The following is a 19,071-nucleotide window of genomic DNA, read 5'->3' as shown; positions in this document are numbered from 1 at the left end:
TGGGTCTCCTGCGTTGCAGGTGGATTCTTTACCAACTGAGCTATCAGGGAAGCCCTTCCCATCACCATGAGGGTCTGGAATTCTGGGTTTAGGGGACACTGAGTTGCGGGTGAAGCCCAAAGTGAAGGATGCTTATGCCCCATTCCCCTCTTGAAACTCAGGGAAGAAACTGCCTTGCAAGGTTACCTCAACACAGCGGATGCTGTGACAGCAGAGTGCCTCGTGGCGCCATGTGGTCAGGTGGGGAGAGGGCACCTGGGCCACCTCAGCTTGTGAGTGTCTTCTGAGGAATCCCGAAGGGATCACCCACACCACATAACTAGGTTGAGAGTTAGCAAACCTGTCAGTGGGGATGCTGTGTTGAGGGGCAGGCTGATATCAACACTCTAGTTGTTGGCCAGGCAGCAGCCATACATGAGATTGCAGAGTGTAGATGGCTTTACCTATTAAAGCTGAGAAGGAGACAAACAACCAGGCCAGATCCCTGGGCTCTAAGCCAAGAGCACATCCCTACGCCCACAGCCTGCATGGGGTCCAGCATTAGCGTCTGACCAGTGTCTGGGGTCCAGACCTGTAAGGAACCTTGTCTTGGGGACCATAGAGCCCCAGGGGCCAGCACAAGGGCCAGTACATGTGTATCTGTGAGTCCTTCGTTTACCACAGTCAGGTTACAAAACCCCATCCGCTTCCATACACCCAGCTGCCATCTTGGTAGAAGCAGGGAGAAAATCTGAACAGAGAAACTTGAGTGTTTACCTGAAGAAAAACTATAAACCACCTTACCTGTTCCCTGAGAAACCTGTATTCAGGTCAAGAAGCAACAGTTAGAACCAGACATAGAACAACGAACTGGTTCCAAATTGGGAAAGGAATATGTCAAGGCTGTATATTGTCACCCTGCTTATTTAACTTATATGCAGAGTACTTCATGAGACATGCCGGGCTGGATGAAGCACAAGCTGGAATCAAGATTGCCAGGAGAAATATCAATAGCCTCAGATATGCAGGTGACACCACCTTTATGGCAGAAAGCGAAGATGAACTAAAGAGCCTCTTGATGAAAGTGACAGGGGAGAGTGAAAAAGCTGGCTTAAAACTAAACCTTCAGAAAACTAAGATCATGGCAGCCAGTCCCATCACTTCATGGCAAACAGAAGGGGAAAATGTAGAAACAATGACGGATTGTATTTTCTTGGGCTCCAAAATTGCTGCAGACAGTGATTGCAGCCATGGAATTAAAAGACGCTTGCTCCTTGGAAGGAAAGCTATGACAAACCTAGACAGTGTATTAAATAGCAGAGACATTACTTTGCTGACAAAGGTCCATATAGTCAAAGCTGTGGTTTTTCCTTTAGTCAGGTACAGATGTGAGAGACAGACTACCAAGAAGGCTGAGCACTGAAGAACTTATGCTTTTGAATTGTCCTGGAGCGAACTCTTGAGAGTCCCTTGGACAGCAAGGAGATCCAACCAGTCCATCCTAAAGGAGATCGACCCTGAATATTCTTTGGAAGGACTGATGCTGAAGCTGAAGCTCCAATACTTTGGCCACCTGATGGGAAGAGCTGACTCATTGGAAGATACCCTGATGCTAGGAAAGATTAGGGGCAGGAGGAGAAGGGGGTGACAGAGGATGAGATGGTTGGATGGCATCACCAACTCAATAGTCGTGAGTTTGAGCAAACTCTGGGAGATAGTGAAGGACATGGAAGCCTGGCATACTGCAGTCTGTGGGGTCGCAAAGAGTAGGACATGACTTAGCGACTAAACAACAACTATAAATCAAAAAGGACTGAGCTACTATAAAATGCAAGTTAAAGTCAAGGTCAGAGCTTGAAAAGCAAGATTAAATCAGTTGTAGAAAATTAAAGAGCTACGTTTTCTTGGCACATCTTAGATTTAGTGTTAGAGGATATATTTTCGTCATTTAAATTTAAATTTTGCTCACTATTGAACACAGCTTAACTCCAGTGATTGTCTGATTGAGGTTGTAGATTGCCTGCATTTGGCATACTTACTTAATGCTATTTTTGATTATTTGATCACTAGAAATAGAATTTTCATTTTCTCATTATCTATTCATTGTTATAAAATGAGCACAAAATGAAATAAAATTTTAACACAATTGTACAGTAACTACAGTACATACATGATGGTTAATATTTCTAAACTGAAATGCTGTCTGGCAAGCATCATTACAATGTACTTTTTGAAATTTCCATTCATTTGCTGACAATACCAAGTCTGAGTTTGGTGTAGCCAAGGTGGTTTGAGAGCATCTGTATATAATGTCTGTAAGTATGGGCTATATGAAATTAAGTACATCTCAGATTTTGTGTAATCTATAAATAGGGAGCTAAATTGTTTGAAAGTTCACCTATCCCTTTCTAGTGAAGAGAGTTACTATTTGCTGTGCTAGAGGGATTAGTGAAAATTGTTCCCTGGGTGCCTCATTTTTCATCTTGATAACATTTTATTAATTACCTAATCTACCATAATAAGTAGGGCAGTCAATTTATATTAGTCTATAACTATGAGGTGAATTATCTTTAAATGATGCATTTAAAATCAACTCTATTGAGGTATAATTTACATATAAAGAATGTACCCTATATACAGTAAGAGGTAGCTATTTTAAGTGTACAATTCTGTGTGAATTAGTTTCCTTAGTTCCTCATGGTTACATCCTTAGACGTTGTCAAGCAGTGTGCTTTCAGGTTGATATTGATCCACTAAATACTTACACTGGACCATATTAGAAGTATTTATAAAGGCTTTCTAGGTATGTGGGCTTGTTTACATTTATCAGCTAAATGGTCCTAGGTTTTTGTTTTTTATTCTTATATTTGAGACACTCAAACCTCAGCCATCTAGATGGCTCCAAGTCTCACAGCCTTACTGGTATGTTCGCTTGTAATGTTCAAGTAAAAACAGTTCAGGACTTGACTGTGGGAATTCTAGTGTTCTCCTTAAGAATGTGGCTTATGTTTTCAAGAGAGCCTCTCCATTTTCTCTTCCCATTAACCTCATGTTACTATATCTCACCTCGAGAGGTTCTTCCCTTCTCTGTTCCACATCGGCCCAGGCTTTACCTCTTTTCCTTCATTTCCTAGAACTCCACTAATATAAAATGACTGGGAGCATTTGTAGCACGTGTGCCCTGAGGATTTGAGGACCTTGTTACTATATAGGACTGTAAGTGATATATTAGCTAGTTCTGGGTCTGTGACAATTTCCTTCAGAGTGTCTCACAACGCACATGTTAGATATTAGTAATTATGTGACATATATGTTCCCATATTATATTTTGCCAGACTAGAGGAAAGCTTACTAGTTTTGTCACAAAATGAAATAGAGGTGATGGTGAAAGAGAGCAATCCTTGTAGGTGGAGAAATGAAGCAATAAATAATGACATTTTAATTTAGTAAGCCTTCTGATGTAACTTGATAAATATTGGCAACCTAGTAACTGCAATAATTTTATAGCAATGCTGTGGAAGAATTTTTTTAACAAAAAGAAAGCAATATTAGTTTTGCAGTGCCTTTTCAAGATCTGTAGGAGGCCAGAGTAGCCAAGTAGCAAAAGAGATTTTTAATCAAGACAGTATAATTCTGAACTTAAAGACCTTGTTTCTATTCCTGCCTGCTGAAGGACTTCTGGACAGAGCCAGATAAAATTTTGAAGGCTCTATGTTCTTTCATTATCCTCATTTTTTAAAACTTTCTGAAGAAAGAAGGAAACAGATCTGTCTTAATAAGTCTCCCAGGGATGCACTGTCCTTAAAAAGCATAAACGTGTATATTTGTATTCTGTGTTTTTAGGTTTTTTGTTTGAGTTCCTTGTATATCAAGGAATATCTTTTATTCTTTTTATAATTATGGTAGGAAAAGGTGTTTTTCTCTGTTAAACTGTAGTAGAAATTAGTAGAATGATGTCCAAATAGATGGGTGACACAGGCCGGCAAGATGTGAGGTTTAAATACATTATGCAGTGCGACATTTGCACTAGATCTTTCTCTCTTGCTCAGCATACTTTTAGACCAGTCATACATTTATTTCTCACCTACACACTTGCAGTCCTGTGGTAGAATCAGATAAATATGTGAAGGTGTCACTTTAATACAAGTTACGAAGAAGAGGTGTCTACTCAGAGTATTTGGGGCTTCAGACGTAGTCACGGGGCTATAGGAAGACTTCCTTAAGGAAGTGACAATTAAGCTAAGACCTAAGGGATAGTGTAGGGTTGAATGGCACAGGGAGGGCCAAGGTTTTAGGAGGAAAGGGAACAGCCTCAACAGCAGGAGAGATCGTGGTAAGGATGGCGAGGTCTCAGCAAGAAAGGGAGACCAAAGAAGAAGAGGTTGGGGACCATTCCCTGCTGACCAGGTAAAAGAGCTTTGATGTGGTCCTTAGGGCAGGGGAGTTTGGGAAGAGTCTTTTAAGGGCAGTTGCTGAGTGGCAGACATATTAAACGTGTTAGGAAGTTAGGCAGTACCCTTGGTGGGAATTCCAAAGGCTCCAACTAGGATGGGAGTGTTCAGGTAGAGAAGAACAGTGGACCAGTTTCTAAAAGATTTAGGAAACAAAAATCAACAGTACTTGGTGATAACCTGGATGGACTGGGGATTGCAGACAAGGGAGATGGAAAGAGTGGGCCTTAATTTCTGGCTAGGGTTCACTGAGATATGGGACAGGAGGCAGGACCAGGTTCAGAGGGGGAAGATGAGGGCATGGTTAGGCGTGGTCTCTAAATATTTTACATTCATTTATTCTCATTTTACATCTCAATAAAGATTTATGGAGGGCAGATCCAGCCCAGAGGGGGTAGAAGGGATTTGATGTTTTATTGGAAACAAATGAGAAAATAGATTTTGTTATGTAGGAATTTTATTACTGACTTGACTTGAAGGCAGTGTGTTTTATAGAAGACCTTTTCTTTGTAAGATCCCACTTCCCACATCTTCCTTTCTTGGCTGCATACTTTCTCATATCCTTGATGATGTATTCATATCTTCACAAGACTATCCTCTTATTAGAGCCTGAGCATGGGAGTTTTCCTTGTAATGCTTTTTAAAAGGTAAGAGTTCTTAGCAACAAAAAATAATGTTTTTATTTATCTTTTGATAGTTCACTATATGATGTTCTAATGGAACCATATTGCAAAAGTTATTATAAAAGTAATTGTTTTATGAAAATGAAATGAATGTAGACATTTTAGTACCTTGATTAATAGCTTTAATAATTTTTGAAGAATTAATCTTTTAATCATCCCATTTTCAACTAAAATTTATTTTCACAGTGTATTAGTCTTTTTCAAAGCTTCACCTGATCTCAACAAGTGGTCAGGCTCTTTTTTAAGGGAAATGCTTATAGTGGACTATCACAAAACCATTACAATGAATAAAACTAAAGCAGGGTTTCTCAACATCAGTACTTTTGACATTTGGGGCCAGGTAATTCTTTGTGGTGGAGACTGTCCTGTGCATTGTAGGGTGTTCAGCAGAATCCATAGTTTTTAACCACTAGATGCTAGTAAGAAGTGTGTGCTGCAGTCCATGGGGTTGCAAAAAATCAGACACGACTTAGCGACTGAACAACAACAACAACCCCCTACCCTGTTGTGACAACCAGAAGTGTCTGCAGACATTGCCAGATGTCCCCTGGGGGCGCAGTTATCCCCAGGTGGCTAGATTTATGTTTAAATCTCAACTATACCATGTTGTACTTAAAAAGAACTGTTGCAAAAGGATGTGTAAAATAACATGCCAGTTATGATTTTTAATGTACAAAATAGTAAGTTTGCATATGGATAAATTAATTGGTAGTAATAAAAATGTGTCTGGGAATGGTACTTACCAACTTTAGGATGGAAGTTACCTCTGGGGAGAGAAGGAATGGGCATGAACGAAGATTTATTTATGATATTTCACATTTCAGAAAGAGAAAGAACAAAACAAACCAATATATTATAAACTTAAATCTCAAAGTGGAATACATTTTTTCTTTATATGATCAATCTGTTTTAAACTTCTGTGGCATATCATATAACATTCACTGTACTTCTTAACTTTTGTCATAAATTTTTACTTACTGTCATGCATTATTATACACTAGGATGTAAACTTTTGTACAAATGAGATGCTGTACTTACTCATGTTAAACTTAGGATGCCACATAAAATAACCTCACATAAAGTTGGGGCCCAACAGACAGTTTTTAGCTGACTGAAATATATACCTGAGTATTAATCTTTCTTGATTACATCTGAAATACTTAAATTTAGTAGTTAATCTAACTTTTAGTATTGGCAAACTATGGTAGTTTATACATATTAATAATAAATACAAGTCAAGGAAAGATCTCTGAGGGATTCCTTGGAGAACAGCCTGGTTCTTATCATTGCATATCCTGGGTAATGTTTTGTATTTCTGTTAAATGCTCCATTGTATTTACTTGCCATGGAATGTATCCTGTGCATGAATTTACTCCCATTTTATAATTTTGCTCATAATGTAACAATAACTTAATTTGTCTAAGATTCTGTGAAATAGAAGTCTGAATATAGATAAAGATGGAAATATATAAAATATTTGTACATACTTTTAGATGTATAAATATTATAACAGAGTTTAGAAAACTATTTGAAAAGTTTTGTTGCTGCTAGCATTTTGAGAAAATACAGAAGCGAAGTAAGCATACCTCCCTAGGAGTGAGAGAGTGAGCATGTGTGTGTGTGTTTCAGAATATACCCTTTTCAACAATAGAATTTATATATATATGACTTGCAATGGCGAGTAGCATTGCCATAGATGAAAAATGGCCTCCAGAATCAATCTTCCTAGGTTTGAAGTTTTAGCCTTATTACTTCTTAGTTGTATGATCTTGGGGCAAATTATGGCACCTCCTAAAATTCAGTACATTTTCATCTATGCAATGAACATGATGGTAAGATTCTCTTCAGAGTATTGATTTGAAGATTAGATGAGTGAATACATGGGAAACACAGGGCCTGGCACAAAAGTTCTTAAGAATAATAAAATAAAGCTGACTTTTTTAGTTACCATATCTGTCTATAATGTGATAATATTTATGTTTATAGGATTTTGCTTCTGCTGAAGGATCTCATCAGTGTTTGAAAGCACTTAGTGTGGTCTTTGCATACCAAATACAGAGTGAGGTATTTTAAAATACTTGTCAAGTTGTAATTTCTCCCAAGGAAGGGCTTCCTCAGAGAATAGAGAATGAATTGTAGAGTATAACCTTTGGAATGGTTTAATCCATGAATAGCAGAGTAAAATAAAATCATTATTTTTTTCTGTTCTGTTTCATGTTGGATATTTTAAACTAGAGCAAAACATTTAAAACGATGACTCCTGCTACTTCCTTATAACTGTATGATTGGTTTAGAGAATTTACTGTTCCAAAGCATAATTAAATCAGGTTATGTAACTGCATTTAAAATAACTTAGTAAATTTATGATTGTTAATACCAATCAGTTACTTTGCCAACATCTTAAGAAGGGACAATTGATTCTGGGAATAAACCAGTGACTCAGGAGCTTTAGACAGTCAGCAGAAGTGAGTTTTGATTACAAGTTTCTGTGTTCAGTATGGTTGTTCACTGATGGATGCACGGTTTTTATGGGGTGGAGGATCATGAGAATACAGGAAGAAATATAAACGCTAGAGGTATTTTTTTATTTGTTACTACTTAAAAAGTTTATTTTTCATTCTCTTTATCTTTTTCAATTGTGGAAATTTATTCTAGAAAGTGTTAAATGCCTTCATTTAGCTTGTTTACTCATGAAGAGTACAATTCAAGAACCTCTATCTTTCTGCATTCTGAAGTAATATAATTTCAATTTTGAGACAAAATTAAGGGTGAGGCATGGAGTGATCATTAGTGTTTGCTTACATATTTTATGATATCCTTAGTTTGTTGTTTAAAATATGAGCTCTTAAGTAGCTCCTCGTTTAAACAAATAAGATGTTGAAACAAGTAGCAGATTATGTCTATCTTATTAACTACAGCTGGTGACATTCTCTTGCAGATGTTGTGGGTGCAATGCCTTGCTTTTTTGAATAAATTGAATTTAAAACACAGTTCGTTGGAGTTTTCACATAATTTTTCTTTGTCTACATCTATGTTATATGTAACATCTCAAGGTGGTGGCATGAAGATATTTTAAAACAAAGCCATGAACTTGTAAAAGTTCTGTAAATTAAGAAACTAAACATCAAAGATAATTAGCAAAGTCCAGGGAGATTGTTTGAAAAATATATGCTATCTATTCTATTTTCTGAACCAGAATATGGCAAAGTATCCAAAAGGAATAGGAAAAGACTTGAATCATTATCAGCATCTATATTGCCAGATCTTTTCTGAGACAAAATGCCTCAAATACAGAAGGGCAAGAGGCAGAGATGGATTTGAAGCAGCATTTTGTATCCTACGATGCACAGACCCCATGACAAGGTGTGGTGAAGGTAAATTAATGGGAGTAGGATGTGCTAGGAAGTGTGGGCTTAGCAAACAGCTTACTCAGGGAACTTTGCCCAGGTGGCCCAGCCTCAGACCAGCCGGCCCAACAAGAATGTTTACTAAGAATCCAAGTTTCAAATTGGGCTTGGGTACATCAATCTGCCTTTGAAATGCAGGTTGATAAAAAGTCCAACTACCTTTTTTGCTGCCTGACACCAAACCTGGTGGATCTCTTCCTGTCTTAGTGAGGATGAGTTATAAATGGGAGTGAGGGTGTGGCTTATGAAAAGTCTTGAATAGATAAAATACTGCTCTGAAGATTTAAGAGCAACACATAGTTGTAAAAATAATTTTTTTTTTTGGTAACAAGCAGATGAAGTTGTCTCCTAAAGGAGAGCCAGGAGAATATGGCCTCTATAGTGGTAAGCAAGCTGAAATAAGGCAAAAATTGCAAAAGTTGGCTGAAATAAGGAAAGATGATAAACCAAAAATGAAGGAAATAAAAGAACAAAACCGATAGAGCAGTTTTGATTAATTCACTCATGAAATAGTCATTCATGAAATATTTATTGAACACCTACTATGTGCCTGCCATTCTAGGCACTTATGATGCAATAGTGAATGAAACACATAAAGCAATTATGAAAAGTTCAGCCTTAAAGTTACAAGGTTTGTAATGGAAACTTTAGACATATAGGAGTAGAAACAATATTTAAGGTTGCTGGAAGAAAACTTACTTAAGTTCTTTTATTTCCAGGTAATATTAGTTCAGAAATAAACCTCTGATCTCATTGGTACCTAAAGATTTTTTAATGATTGTATTTAGTATTGGCTGTGGTTGTAGAGTGGGTTCTCATGCTGCTGAAAGGAACTGTAAAATAATATATTTTTGGATATATCAGTTCATACCCCTTGACCTAGATTATCAGTTACAGAATTTGCTTTATGGAAATGAAGATGCAGATGTTGAAGTGTGTTCACTGGCAAATTGGTTAAATAACCATCTATTAAAAATAGTGGTTTTCAAAAGTATTTAATGACAGGTCAGAATATTCCATGTACAATATCAAGTGAATTAAAAGCAACATACAACACAGTATATGTGTGGTCAGATTCTTCCAATTTGAGAAAAATTTACTGGAAGAAAATATTATCAAGTGTTTTGGGGAAGGGTTATACAGTTTTTTATTTCTTTTTATATTCTTATATCCCTTTATATTCTTTTATATGAGTTCATATTGATTTTATAAGTAGTATGAATAAAAAATGTTAAATTTTTCCAGCATCTTCTGCTCTTAATTGCGTTTGTGTTTTCCACCATACATTGAATTGACTTTATGTAGAAAACTTCCATTTGTTTGACTTTGTTCTGTAAGTAAATACAAAACCCGTATTGAGTGTGTGTGTGTGTGTGTGTGTGTATGTGTGTGTTGAAGCAAAAGAGGATTTTCATGGTATTGATGAAAGGATAAATAAAAGAATAAACATTTCATTTTTTTGACCCTCGCCCCCCACTTCAGGCAACTGTTTTATACTGTAAATTCTATTTATGAGATTGCTGGGGGAAAATCTAATGAATTTCTTTCTTCAAGATGGTGGCAGTCATAAATTTAAATATGTAGTCATATCAGTGGGCAGTTTTGAACTAAGCAAGACCTTTTATAAAATCAAAGCAAGCTTTAACACTTAGGACGCAACAAAAAAATGTGCACTATAGGATGAAATGCTACACTCAGTTGAAATGTGGGCAGGTGGCCTCTCTTCCTGGATGCCATCCTGCTGCCCCTTTCTTTGTGCTGTGAGCAGTTTTCTTGATAGGGTTTTGTACTTTCCCTTAGGCTGTAGGTGGGTTGCTAGCTGGAGCCATTTGAAAAGGAGCAGGGTAAGAAAACAATGTTGGTGTATTAAGAGAGAGTGGGCTTCCCTCATATCTCAGTCGGTAAGGAATCTGCCTGAAATGCAGGAGACCTGGGTTTGATTCCTGGGTCGGGAAGATCCCCTGGAGAAGGAAATGACAAGCCACTCCAGTATCCTTGCCTGGAAAATCCCATGGACAGAGGAGCCTGGCGGGCTACAGTCCACAAGAGTTGGACACAACTTAGCGACTAAACCACCAACCAGCATGCTTAGCAGAGTTACCTGGTACCTCTGTTAATATTCTAGGTGATCATCCTCCACATCACTTTTGACTTTGCAGTTTTTCTTTCTCAATAATGAAACCATTACAGTATCAGAAAGTACCTGGACGGCTGAGTTTAAATCAGAAGGTCTGCCGATATACAAATAAATTGTATCCCCAAAGCTCTCTGTACTCTACATTCTGTTTCTCCCATAAAAAACAAAAACATAATAACCTTAATAAGAACCTTTTTCCTCAGTAGCCTATAGCACTTTCAGATAATTTTCCCCCTGTAACACAAATATGAAAGCTGGTACTTTCTACTATTTTCAACGGGCAGGTGAGAAACAGGGTTTGATTTATAGACATGGTTATGACTCAGGGTTTGTCTTTTACCATAATGTTTGTTTTTCACCATAATGGTCACTTTTTAAAAATTTATTTTTTTCTCCCTACTTTTATGATTTCCTTTGCTTTTATAAGGAACCTCGGAGAAAAGCATGTATTTTGGATAAATTAATGATTTTGTACCCTGTTGGTTATTGCCTCATATTGTATCTGTTTTTGTTTTGATGCAGGGACAAAGTTTTATAAAAGGTTTGCTCTTACAGATCTGAAAGTATCCCTACTTAGAGTAAAAAAAGAGCGGGCCTGAGTTATCCAGAAGACCTTTTTATATGACATGTTGGCTTTGAAGAATCTATATATTATTTTGCCAAAAGCTTTTTTATTCCTTTTATAGGCTAGAATATTAGACATGAATTATTTAGCGTAGTTATACTTAATCCTTAGCATTTCCATTTCCTTTCTAGCCTTTATTTTCTTCTCTTCCAGTCAAAAAAGACCAAAAAAAAAAGAACTTGTGATGTTTCAGTTTAAAGTAGGGTTCTTCTCACCAACTACTTCTGTTAATTCAAGAGGGCTAAATAAAGATAGGGGGATGTTAATGATTGGTATTTGGTGGCAAATATTTATCCATTTTGGATTTGAAATGGGTGTCAATGGGGAGGAGCTGGTGAATAACTAGATAGGTTAGGAAGATAGGTTTGTTAGGAAGAGAAATGTGAAAGGAGGAGACTTGGAAGAGGTATTCTGCTACCAGCAACTACCAAGTGTTATAGAAGTTTCTTCTCTGATTTGAGAAACCCAGTTAAATGTGTCCCTGGGTTTCAGAGGGCAATGTAGATGTTGTCTATTGTCGTCCATCTTTCTACTTTTGCATTGCCTCAGGACATTGGCGCTGCTGGTTCATCCATGCTCTGTTGCCAGATCAGCCCTTAGTCTCCCAGCCTCTCCCCATTCTCCTTTTCCTTCCCTGAAAATGCCTGCAGGGTAGTAAGAAAGACAATTTTGGAACTGAGAAATGAGGGACTGGGGACAAGGAGGATTTATTTTTTTATTCTCTTAGTTCTTGCTACTCTGTTTCAGAATATATCTCCAGACAGTTGGGATTCCCAGTTTGAAAAACACTAGAGAATGACTTTTCTTCTGCCTCTTTTCCTTTGCAGGAAACTCATGAAATTGTGGCAATCAAGAAATTCAAGGACAGTGAAGGTATATATATATTTTTTCTTTCTGTATTTAGTTTTTGTGAATAGAATATGGAAGAGATGAAACTAGCTGATTAGACTCTGTTCCTTAGATTTTAGAGTCAGTCTCAGGAAGTATAATAAATATATCTTACTGATCATCATGCTTTGCTTTGAAACATCTAGTTCCTCTTGTGTGAATATTTTCAAATCTCATGATATCAAAAAATTCACTTTGTGTTTTAAAGAGACAGCATTGGAAATCTTGCTTCAAATGCTGGACAGAAGACATGCTATTTATTTACACTGTTCTACATACTAACAGTTTAAAATGAGAAAACTTATCTGAAGTAAATACTTCCTGGGTTCATCCAAGTAGTGAGTGCTGTGTTAAAGGCTTTGGTATTGGTTACTGGGATCTCTGCTTCCTAGTTAGATGGAAATATAAAGATAGGTAGTATGTAGACAGTACAGAGGGAATGGTTTTATATTTAGAATAACTCATTGGGAAAAGAAAAGCTTTTCAAGAAGAAATACCATACTTGGAGGCTTTGGTCACACATACAGACCATTTCAAATAGAGTATTATATTTGCCTATACTGGGCGAGAAGGTTTAAAATAAAAGATTAACAACAACAACAAAATAGTGTACCAAGTGGAAGTAATGTACAGGAGAAAAAGCATTTCATTAGGCCATTAGGTTTTAAATCCAGACTATTATTGGCCATACAAATACAGCCAAGTAGTAAAACTGACTCCAAAGACAGATGTGGCCTCTAAGAAGATCCACGCAGCTATTTTTTCAGGTTTTTTTGACAGAGACTCCAAGCAGAAATATTTTTTACCTCCTAACACAGTATTCTCATACATAATATCATACATATAAAACTGTAGGGAAAGTTTCATAAGGTTATTTTACTAATGTGAGGTTCTTCATTTTCTGTTCTTTCTTGCTCATATAAATTCATATAAGTACCTATTTTGGCATCAAATGTTTTGATTTCACCACTAATGAGTCACAGCCTGCCATTTGAAAACTAGTGCTACAGGAGTGAGAGATCCCACCATAGCATCAACCGATCATATCTAGTTGGAAGCGTGACAGTAGCATTCATAGCCTACCTTCATCAGCACACAGCAGCCGTGTACTGTCAGATACCAGCCTCTGTATTTGTGAACATTCACCACCCCTACCTTAGAGACTTAGCAAACATTAAATAGCAAATGGGCCTCACTAACACTTCCCAGGGTAGAGACAGTAGTATTTGATGTAACCCAGCTCTGATGTGCTGGTTATGTGGAGGACATGCACGTCAGCTGGGAATGTTAGCCTTGTCTTGGCAGCCTTAAAGAGTAGGCCAAAAAAAAAGTACTTTTAGCTTATTCTTTAAAAACAAAACCCAAAAAAGCCCTACTTCAAATGATATACCTGTAGTCTAATAGGAAGCAGTAGCCCCAGGCCAACCCACTAGGAGACCATTGGAAGTGAGCTCTTTGAGCAGTGGCTTTGGGCTAACCACAGGTGGCCAGGAGACAAATGGTATTCTGCTAAAAAGAGTGGTTGCAACAGTAGATCAAAGCATAACCTTTGCCTGCATATAAAAACTTCTGACTGTGCATTCATCGTGTAAGGCACATTGTCAACCATCAGTTACCACCAGAAATAATGTGTCATCAAATTTTTGAAAAGCAGTGCTATCTAGGCCACATATGTCATTGCTTTAAAAAAAAAAACATCCAGTTCTTTACAACCTCTATCCTATAGAATACCAATTCTTAGCTTCAATTAAGTGATATATTTGACCCCACGTTAGAGTACCTTCAGATTGGCAATCAGTAGTGTATCTCTCTGGAGAATCCCAGGGACAGGGGAGCCTGGTGGGCTGCCGTCTATGGGGTCGCATAGAGTCGGACACTACTGAAGCGACTTAGCAGCAGCAGCAGTGTATCTGTTGAAATTCATTGAGCACTGGGGACTTCCTTGGTGGTCCAGTGGTTAAGAGTCTGCACTTCCACTGCAGAGGCTTTGGGTTTGATCCCTGGTCAGAGAACTAACAGCACCATGCTGGATGGTATTGCCAAGAAAAAAATTTCACTGAGTACTGAACCAGGTGCTGTAAGAACAATGAAGGTAAATCAGGTCTGGATACTTTCAAGACGCTTCTGACCAATTAGAATTAAGACCTGTAAATAAAAAGAAGTAAAAGAGTAGAAAGCAGTCAGTGCCTGAATCACTTCGCATAATTTTGAGGTGAGAGAGAGTGTTTCTAGTTGTGGCATCCCAGGACTGTATTGGTAATCTAAACATTATGGGAAACATTTGATCAGTTCCTATTTCACTGAACTGACAAAACACGAATCCACTCTGCCCATGTCTCTGCTGGGCCATCATCAGTTACTATACCTCAGAAGCATGCAGCCCCATCACTCACCCACCTTGCACCTGGACACTTTGTAGGCATGCCTGTACATACTTCTGGAGGGATACTTCCTAAATATTTCAGTGATAGAATCTGAAAATGTATCCAATTATTCCTAACTTCTCAGTTCCAGGCCTATCCTAGGCACACTTTCCTATTATTTCCAGTTCTCCCTGGAGATCTAACACATCTTTTCTGTCTTTACCCTTTTCCTCCTGTGCCTGAGTATTACCGTGCTTACTGGAAAGCAAGGGAACATGTGCAGTTAACATCCTTTTGGAGTGTGAAGTGTACATAGATAGTCTAGTGTTGGTGAGGATGTCCATTCAACCCCTATGTAAACCACTTAATTCTGTATCAGTTTATCATCTTAAATTTTAGTCAAGCTAATTATAATTAAAAATATCATTTCATGATAATATTGCCCTTATTGTCATATAGCTCCCATGAGTTTCCTTTATTAGTTACCCTGAATATATTCTTTTGATATTATGATACTGACTTTTCTAAATCCAGAATTTAAAAATCTTTGTGAAGGTAGTGAAATAATTCTGCGAAAACATTGTTAAACTGAAATGGGATCTGAACTTGGTCTGACCCACATTCAAGCTAATCAAGCATTCTCATGCTGATGGTATCAAGGAATATTTTTTGAGTATATATTATCTTCTGTTAGCTTTAAAAGATTATGATAATGTCCTGTTTTCTCATTAAATTCATATGTATCCACAAATTTACATGAACAATTTTTTGAGCATCATTTTAAGGTAGACTGCTGTTTAGTTCAAGAAGTCGTTATTATCCTAGATTATTATTTAAAATGGAAACCAAAATTTTATAGTAAATAAAAAGTTAAATTGAGAGTTTTAAGTTGAAAAAAAGAAACTAAAATTATGAAAATAAGTTTACTTTATCTTATAGTTAACACAATTTAGATTATAATAGCAACTATGTACTGTTTCTTAGAGAAAAGAACCAAGTGTTATCTTTTGGCAGGGCTAGGTCAGTGAATGACTTTCACAGTAAAAAGGTCATTAAAAAAAAAGGTCATTAGAAGTATACAAAAGGTTTTGTCACTTCTTTTTCAGTATGTTCCTGGGTTTTTTTTTTTTCCCTTGTCTTCATCCTTGTCAGTTTTTTTTTTTCTCTCCAATTAACTGGTATAACTCTCATCAGGTCATTTATCAGTGTCTTTGCTATGATTCTCCCTGAAAAACTTTGACACACTGGTGGGAATTAAAAACTCCTGTTAAAAGGAAGGAATGCTTGAGTGAAGACGTTTTTATTTGAGATCCTTTCATTTGTTAATATTTTCTATTTTGATTACTTTTGTTTTTTTATTCATCATCATAAATGTGGAGTCTCAGATAATGAATTCTTTTTTTTTTTAGATAATGAATTCTTGATGATACCCTGAATGATAGTATTATAAATGTGTCATATTTAATATAAGTTTCCACAGAGAAACACTTAACTAATAAATACCTAGCCAACCAGAAGTCTCCATAGAATTAATTCTGCTCAGTATGTATTTGTATTTTTCTGAGAAGAGAAAAATGATTAGAGACCAAAAAGATACTAGAGATTATTTAGTTAAAAGGTACTTTTCAGGCTATGTATAATGATAAGTTGAGGCTAATCCTCCTACCCTTCCTATAATTCCAATCTTGTACATTGAGATTTGATGTTCAGATGATAATCTTCTATCACTTTTGGATCAGCATTCCCTTATGTGCCAGTGTCTACCATGCTCAACTCTTTAAATAATCCAAGAGCACTAATTTAGATAGCTTTGGACCAGCACCGGGCTTCCCTGGTGGCTCAGATGGTAAAGCATCTGCCTGCAATGTGGGAGACCTGGGTTCAATCCCTGGGTCGGGAGGATCCCCTGGAGAAGAAAATGGCAACCTACTCCAGTACTCTTGCCTGGAAAATTCCATGGATAGAGGAGCCTGGTAGGCTACAGTCCATGGGGTCGCAAAGAGTCAGACAGGACTGAGCGACTTCACTTTCACTTTGGACCAGCAAGAATTAAAAACACTGTTCAACCTTTAATTAAAGAAGTCCTGTGGTCTAAAATTTATTTTTGACAAACTTTTGAATCATCTGATGTGATAGTACCTTTTGTTTATTCTAACTTCTTGGCCCTTCCTGAATGTACGGGTGATAGGGTGAGGAGAGATCCTCCTCACTTGTCATTGGGCCTCCATACATGGCAAGGAGGCTGACTTTCAGGGAGTTGTGTAGTAGTCTATGGTAAAGGTAGGATTTAGGCTGTGTCTTCGCTTTTCTATCAAAATTGCTTGTATTTCATATCTTGCTCCTGTTTATGTTTTCTATAGATAAATATTTTACCTTGGAATGGACATAGTTGTTCTTAATCATGAGAAAATGTTTAATTGATCATTCTTTCCTCCAGTTTATGTTGTCCTTATTTTTACTCAGACACTAGAAAGTTCTATTCTGATCTCAGATTCAAGGGAACTCTGGTCTCTTATTTTGTATACTTGTACAAAACAAGGATTCATAATCTTTAAATTCAAGAATCTGATTTCTTGTAAGAGAGTCCTTGAGACAGACTGTCCAACCGTTGGTTAAACAGATGAATCAGTTCACTAAGTTTGAGCTAGTCATGATTTCACCACATTATTTTTAATGACCAAAATGGATCTCTTTCAAACTTCAGAGATTCTTCTTGGATTTGGTGAACCTTTTGCACCTTTCATGTTTTAATCCATTTCCATTGTGCTTTATCTGGCCTTCATCTCTGAAGATGTAAGAGTTCTCATCATTTTTGGTATATATGACAGCAACACCACCATTCAACCCACCCTGGCCGTTTTTCTTGCCTCCTGTTGATGTTCCTTCAGTCAAGGCATTCAGACTCAAAAATGGCAGCGCTATGGTTTTGTACAATGATGGCTTGACTTTTCCCCACAGAGTACCTGTTTAAAGTCCATTTTGGGGTGCCTCTTTGGTTATACAAAAGTGTCAAGTTTGTGATTTCATAAAGTAGGTTATAGTTATTTCTGGACTTCTTTTCCAAGCCCACAGTTCTTTAAAAATAGAGTTTCAGAAGAGTTTCTGCTCATCTTTAGATTTTTCTCTTTTCATCATTTATCTTTGCATTTCTTTTGCTTCTGTGATCTTTCTTCTTAAAAATTGTTTTCTTTTACTTTGTATCTCCCTCCTTGATTTTTGCATGTGTTAACTTTCAGCCTTGCTGGCAAGTTTAGAAATAGGTTAGTTTTTTTTTTTTTTTAAATGTCCTTTTTCTGACCCTACTATTTAGTCATCATTCAGTAGAATTTACAGAACTTTGTCAGAAGCACTACCTGTACTAAGCTAAACACCCTCCATGGTAATTGATGACCAGGTCTATCAGCATGCATATAAGCAGGAATCACATGGTAGGGCCTTCAGCAGCATCTAGTAGAATGCTAACAGTAGTTTACAGCTGAGGAACCACAGTAACTATTTGATTAACTGAGACTAAGACACAGACCCCAGGATCTTCACTGAGCTTCTCTTCCACTGACACTGTGCTGCTTTGCCATGTAGTGAAGCAGAAACAGTCTAGGCCTGAATTTGGGTGTTCCGACTCACTCTCCAAAGCTCACCCACTACCTTTACACCATGTCACCTCTATCCCTGTGTTCTACGTGGTGTGACATTCCCTTCACTGCCCTGAGAAAGTTATTCTTTCTAGACTTGGTTTCTTCATTTGTGAACTGGAGTAGCCTAGCCTAAATAAAGGGCTTCCCTGTTAGCTCAGATGGTAAAGAATCTGCCTGCAATGCGGGACATGCGGGTTGGATCCCTAGGTTGAGAAGTTCCCTTGAAGGAAATGGCAACCCACTCCAGTATTCTTGCCTGGAGAATTCCATGGGTAGAGGGAGCCTGGTGGGCTACAGTATATAGGGTTGCAAAGAGTCTGATGTGACTAACACACACACACACAGCCTAAATAAAAAGCCATGAGATTATTTCAACTGGAAGGCAGGGGGAGTTGTGCCCACTTCAGTGGATTATATATCTACCTTTAAAAATCTGCCTTACTCAACAGCTTTGCTACTTTCTGAACCTCTGAGGAGAGAAGCATGTATAAGTGGAATGTGCATTCCTCTTCCCCATAATCTAATCATTCAGTGCCACAATTTTCATCATAAAGTACATAGAATAGGCCAGGAACCTTTAAAAGTACTCATAGGAACAAAAATAATGGAATTTCCAGATAATGAAGAGTGTGCATTTTTGCTTTCACTTACAGAATTAATAACTCCACTTTCTTCCTGTTCCCATTCATTACAATCTTAGTGCTGAAGTGCTTACTTCAACTTTTAATAACTGAGTGGCATAAATTAGAAGAACCTTCACTTCCTAAACAAGATGAGCTGCTTAAATGAGGTGGCTCTGCATACTAAGTGATTTTGTGACCTTCTTTTTGATGGTTTGTTTTTCTTTTCTCTTTAGCTGTTGTTTAGCAAACTTAGTATAGATTCGAATGATAAATATATATA

The 19,071-nt window shown here is 37.3% G+C and overlaps 1 protein-coding gene across 1 annotated transcript in view; it reads left to right on the top strand.

The window, feature by feature from the left end:
* CDKL5 (cyclin dependent kinase like 5) overlaps positions 1-19,071 on the top strand; it is a 112,700-nt gene that overhangs the window by 37,381 nt on the left and 56,248 nt on the right. Inside the window, exon 3 of the mRNA XM_061136389.1 lies at positions 12,110-12,155. Coding sequence (XP_060992372.1) covers positions 12,110-12,155 — 46 coding nt within the window. The remainder of the gene's footprint in view (positions 1-12,109; positions 12,156-19,071) is intronic.

The sequence above is a fragment of the Dama dama genome, chromosome X (genome assembly GCF_033118175.1).
Source record: "Dama dama isolate Ldn47 chromosome X, ASM3311817v1, whole genome shotgun sequence".
Lineage (NCBI taxonomy): Eukaryota > Metazoa > Chordata > Mammalia > Artiodactyla > Cervidae > Dama > Dama dama.
This window is presented reverse-complemented; position numbering and strand designations above follow the sequence as displayed.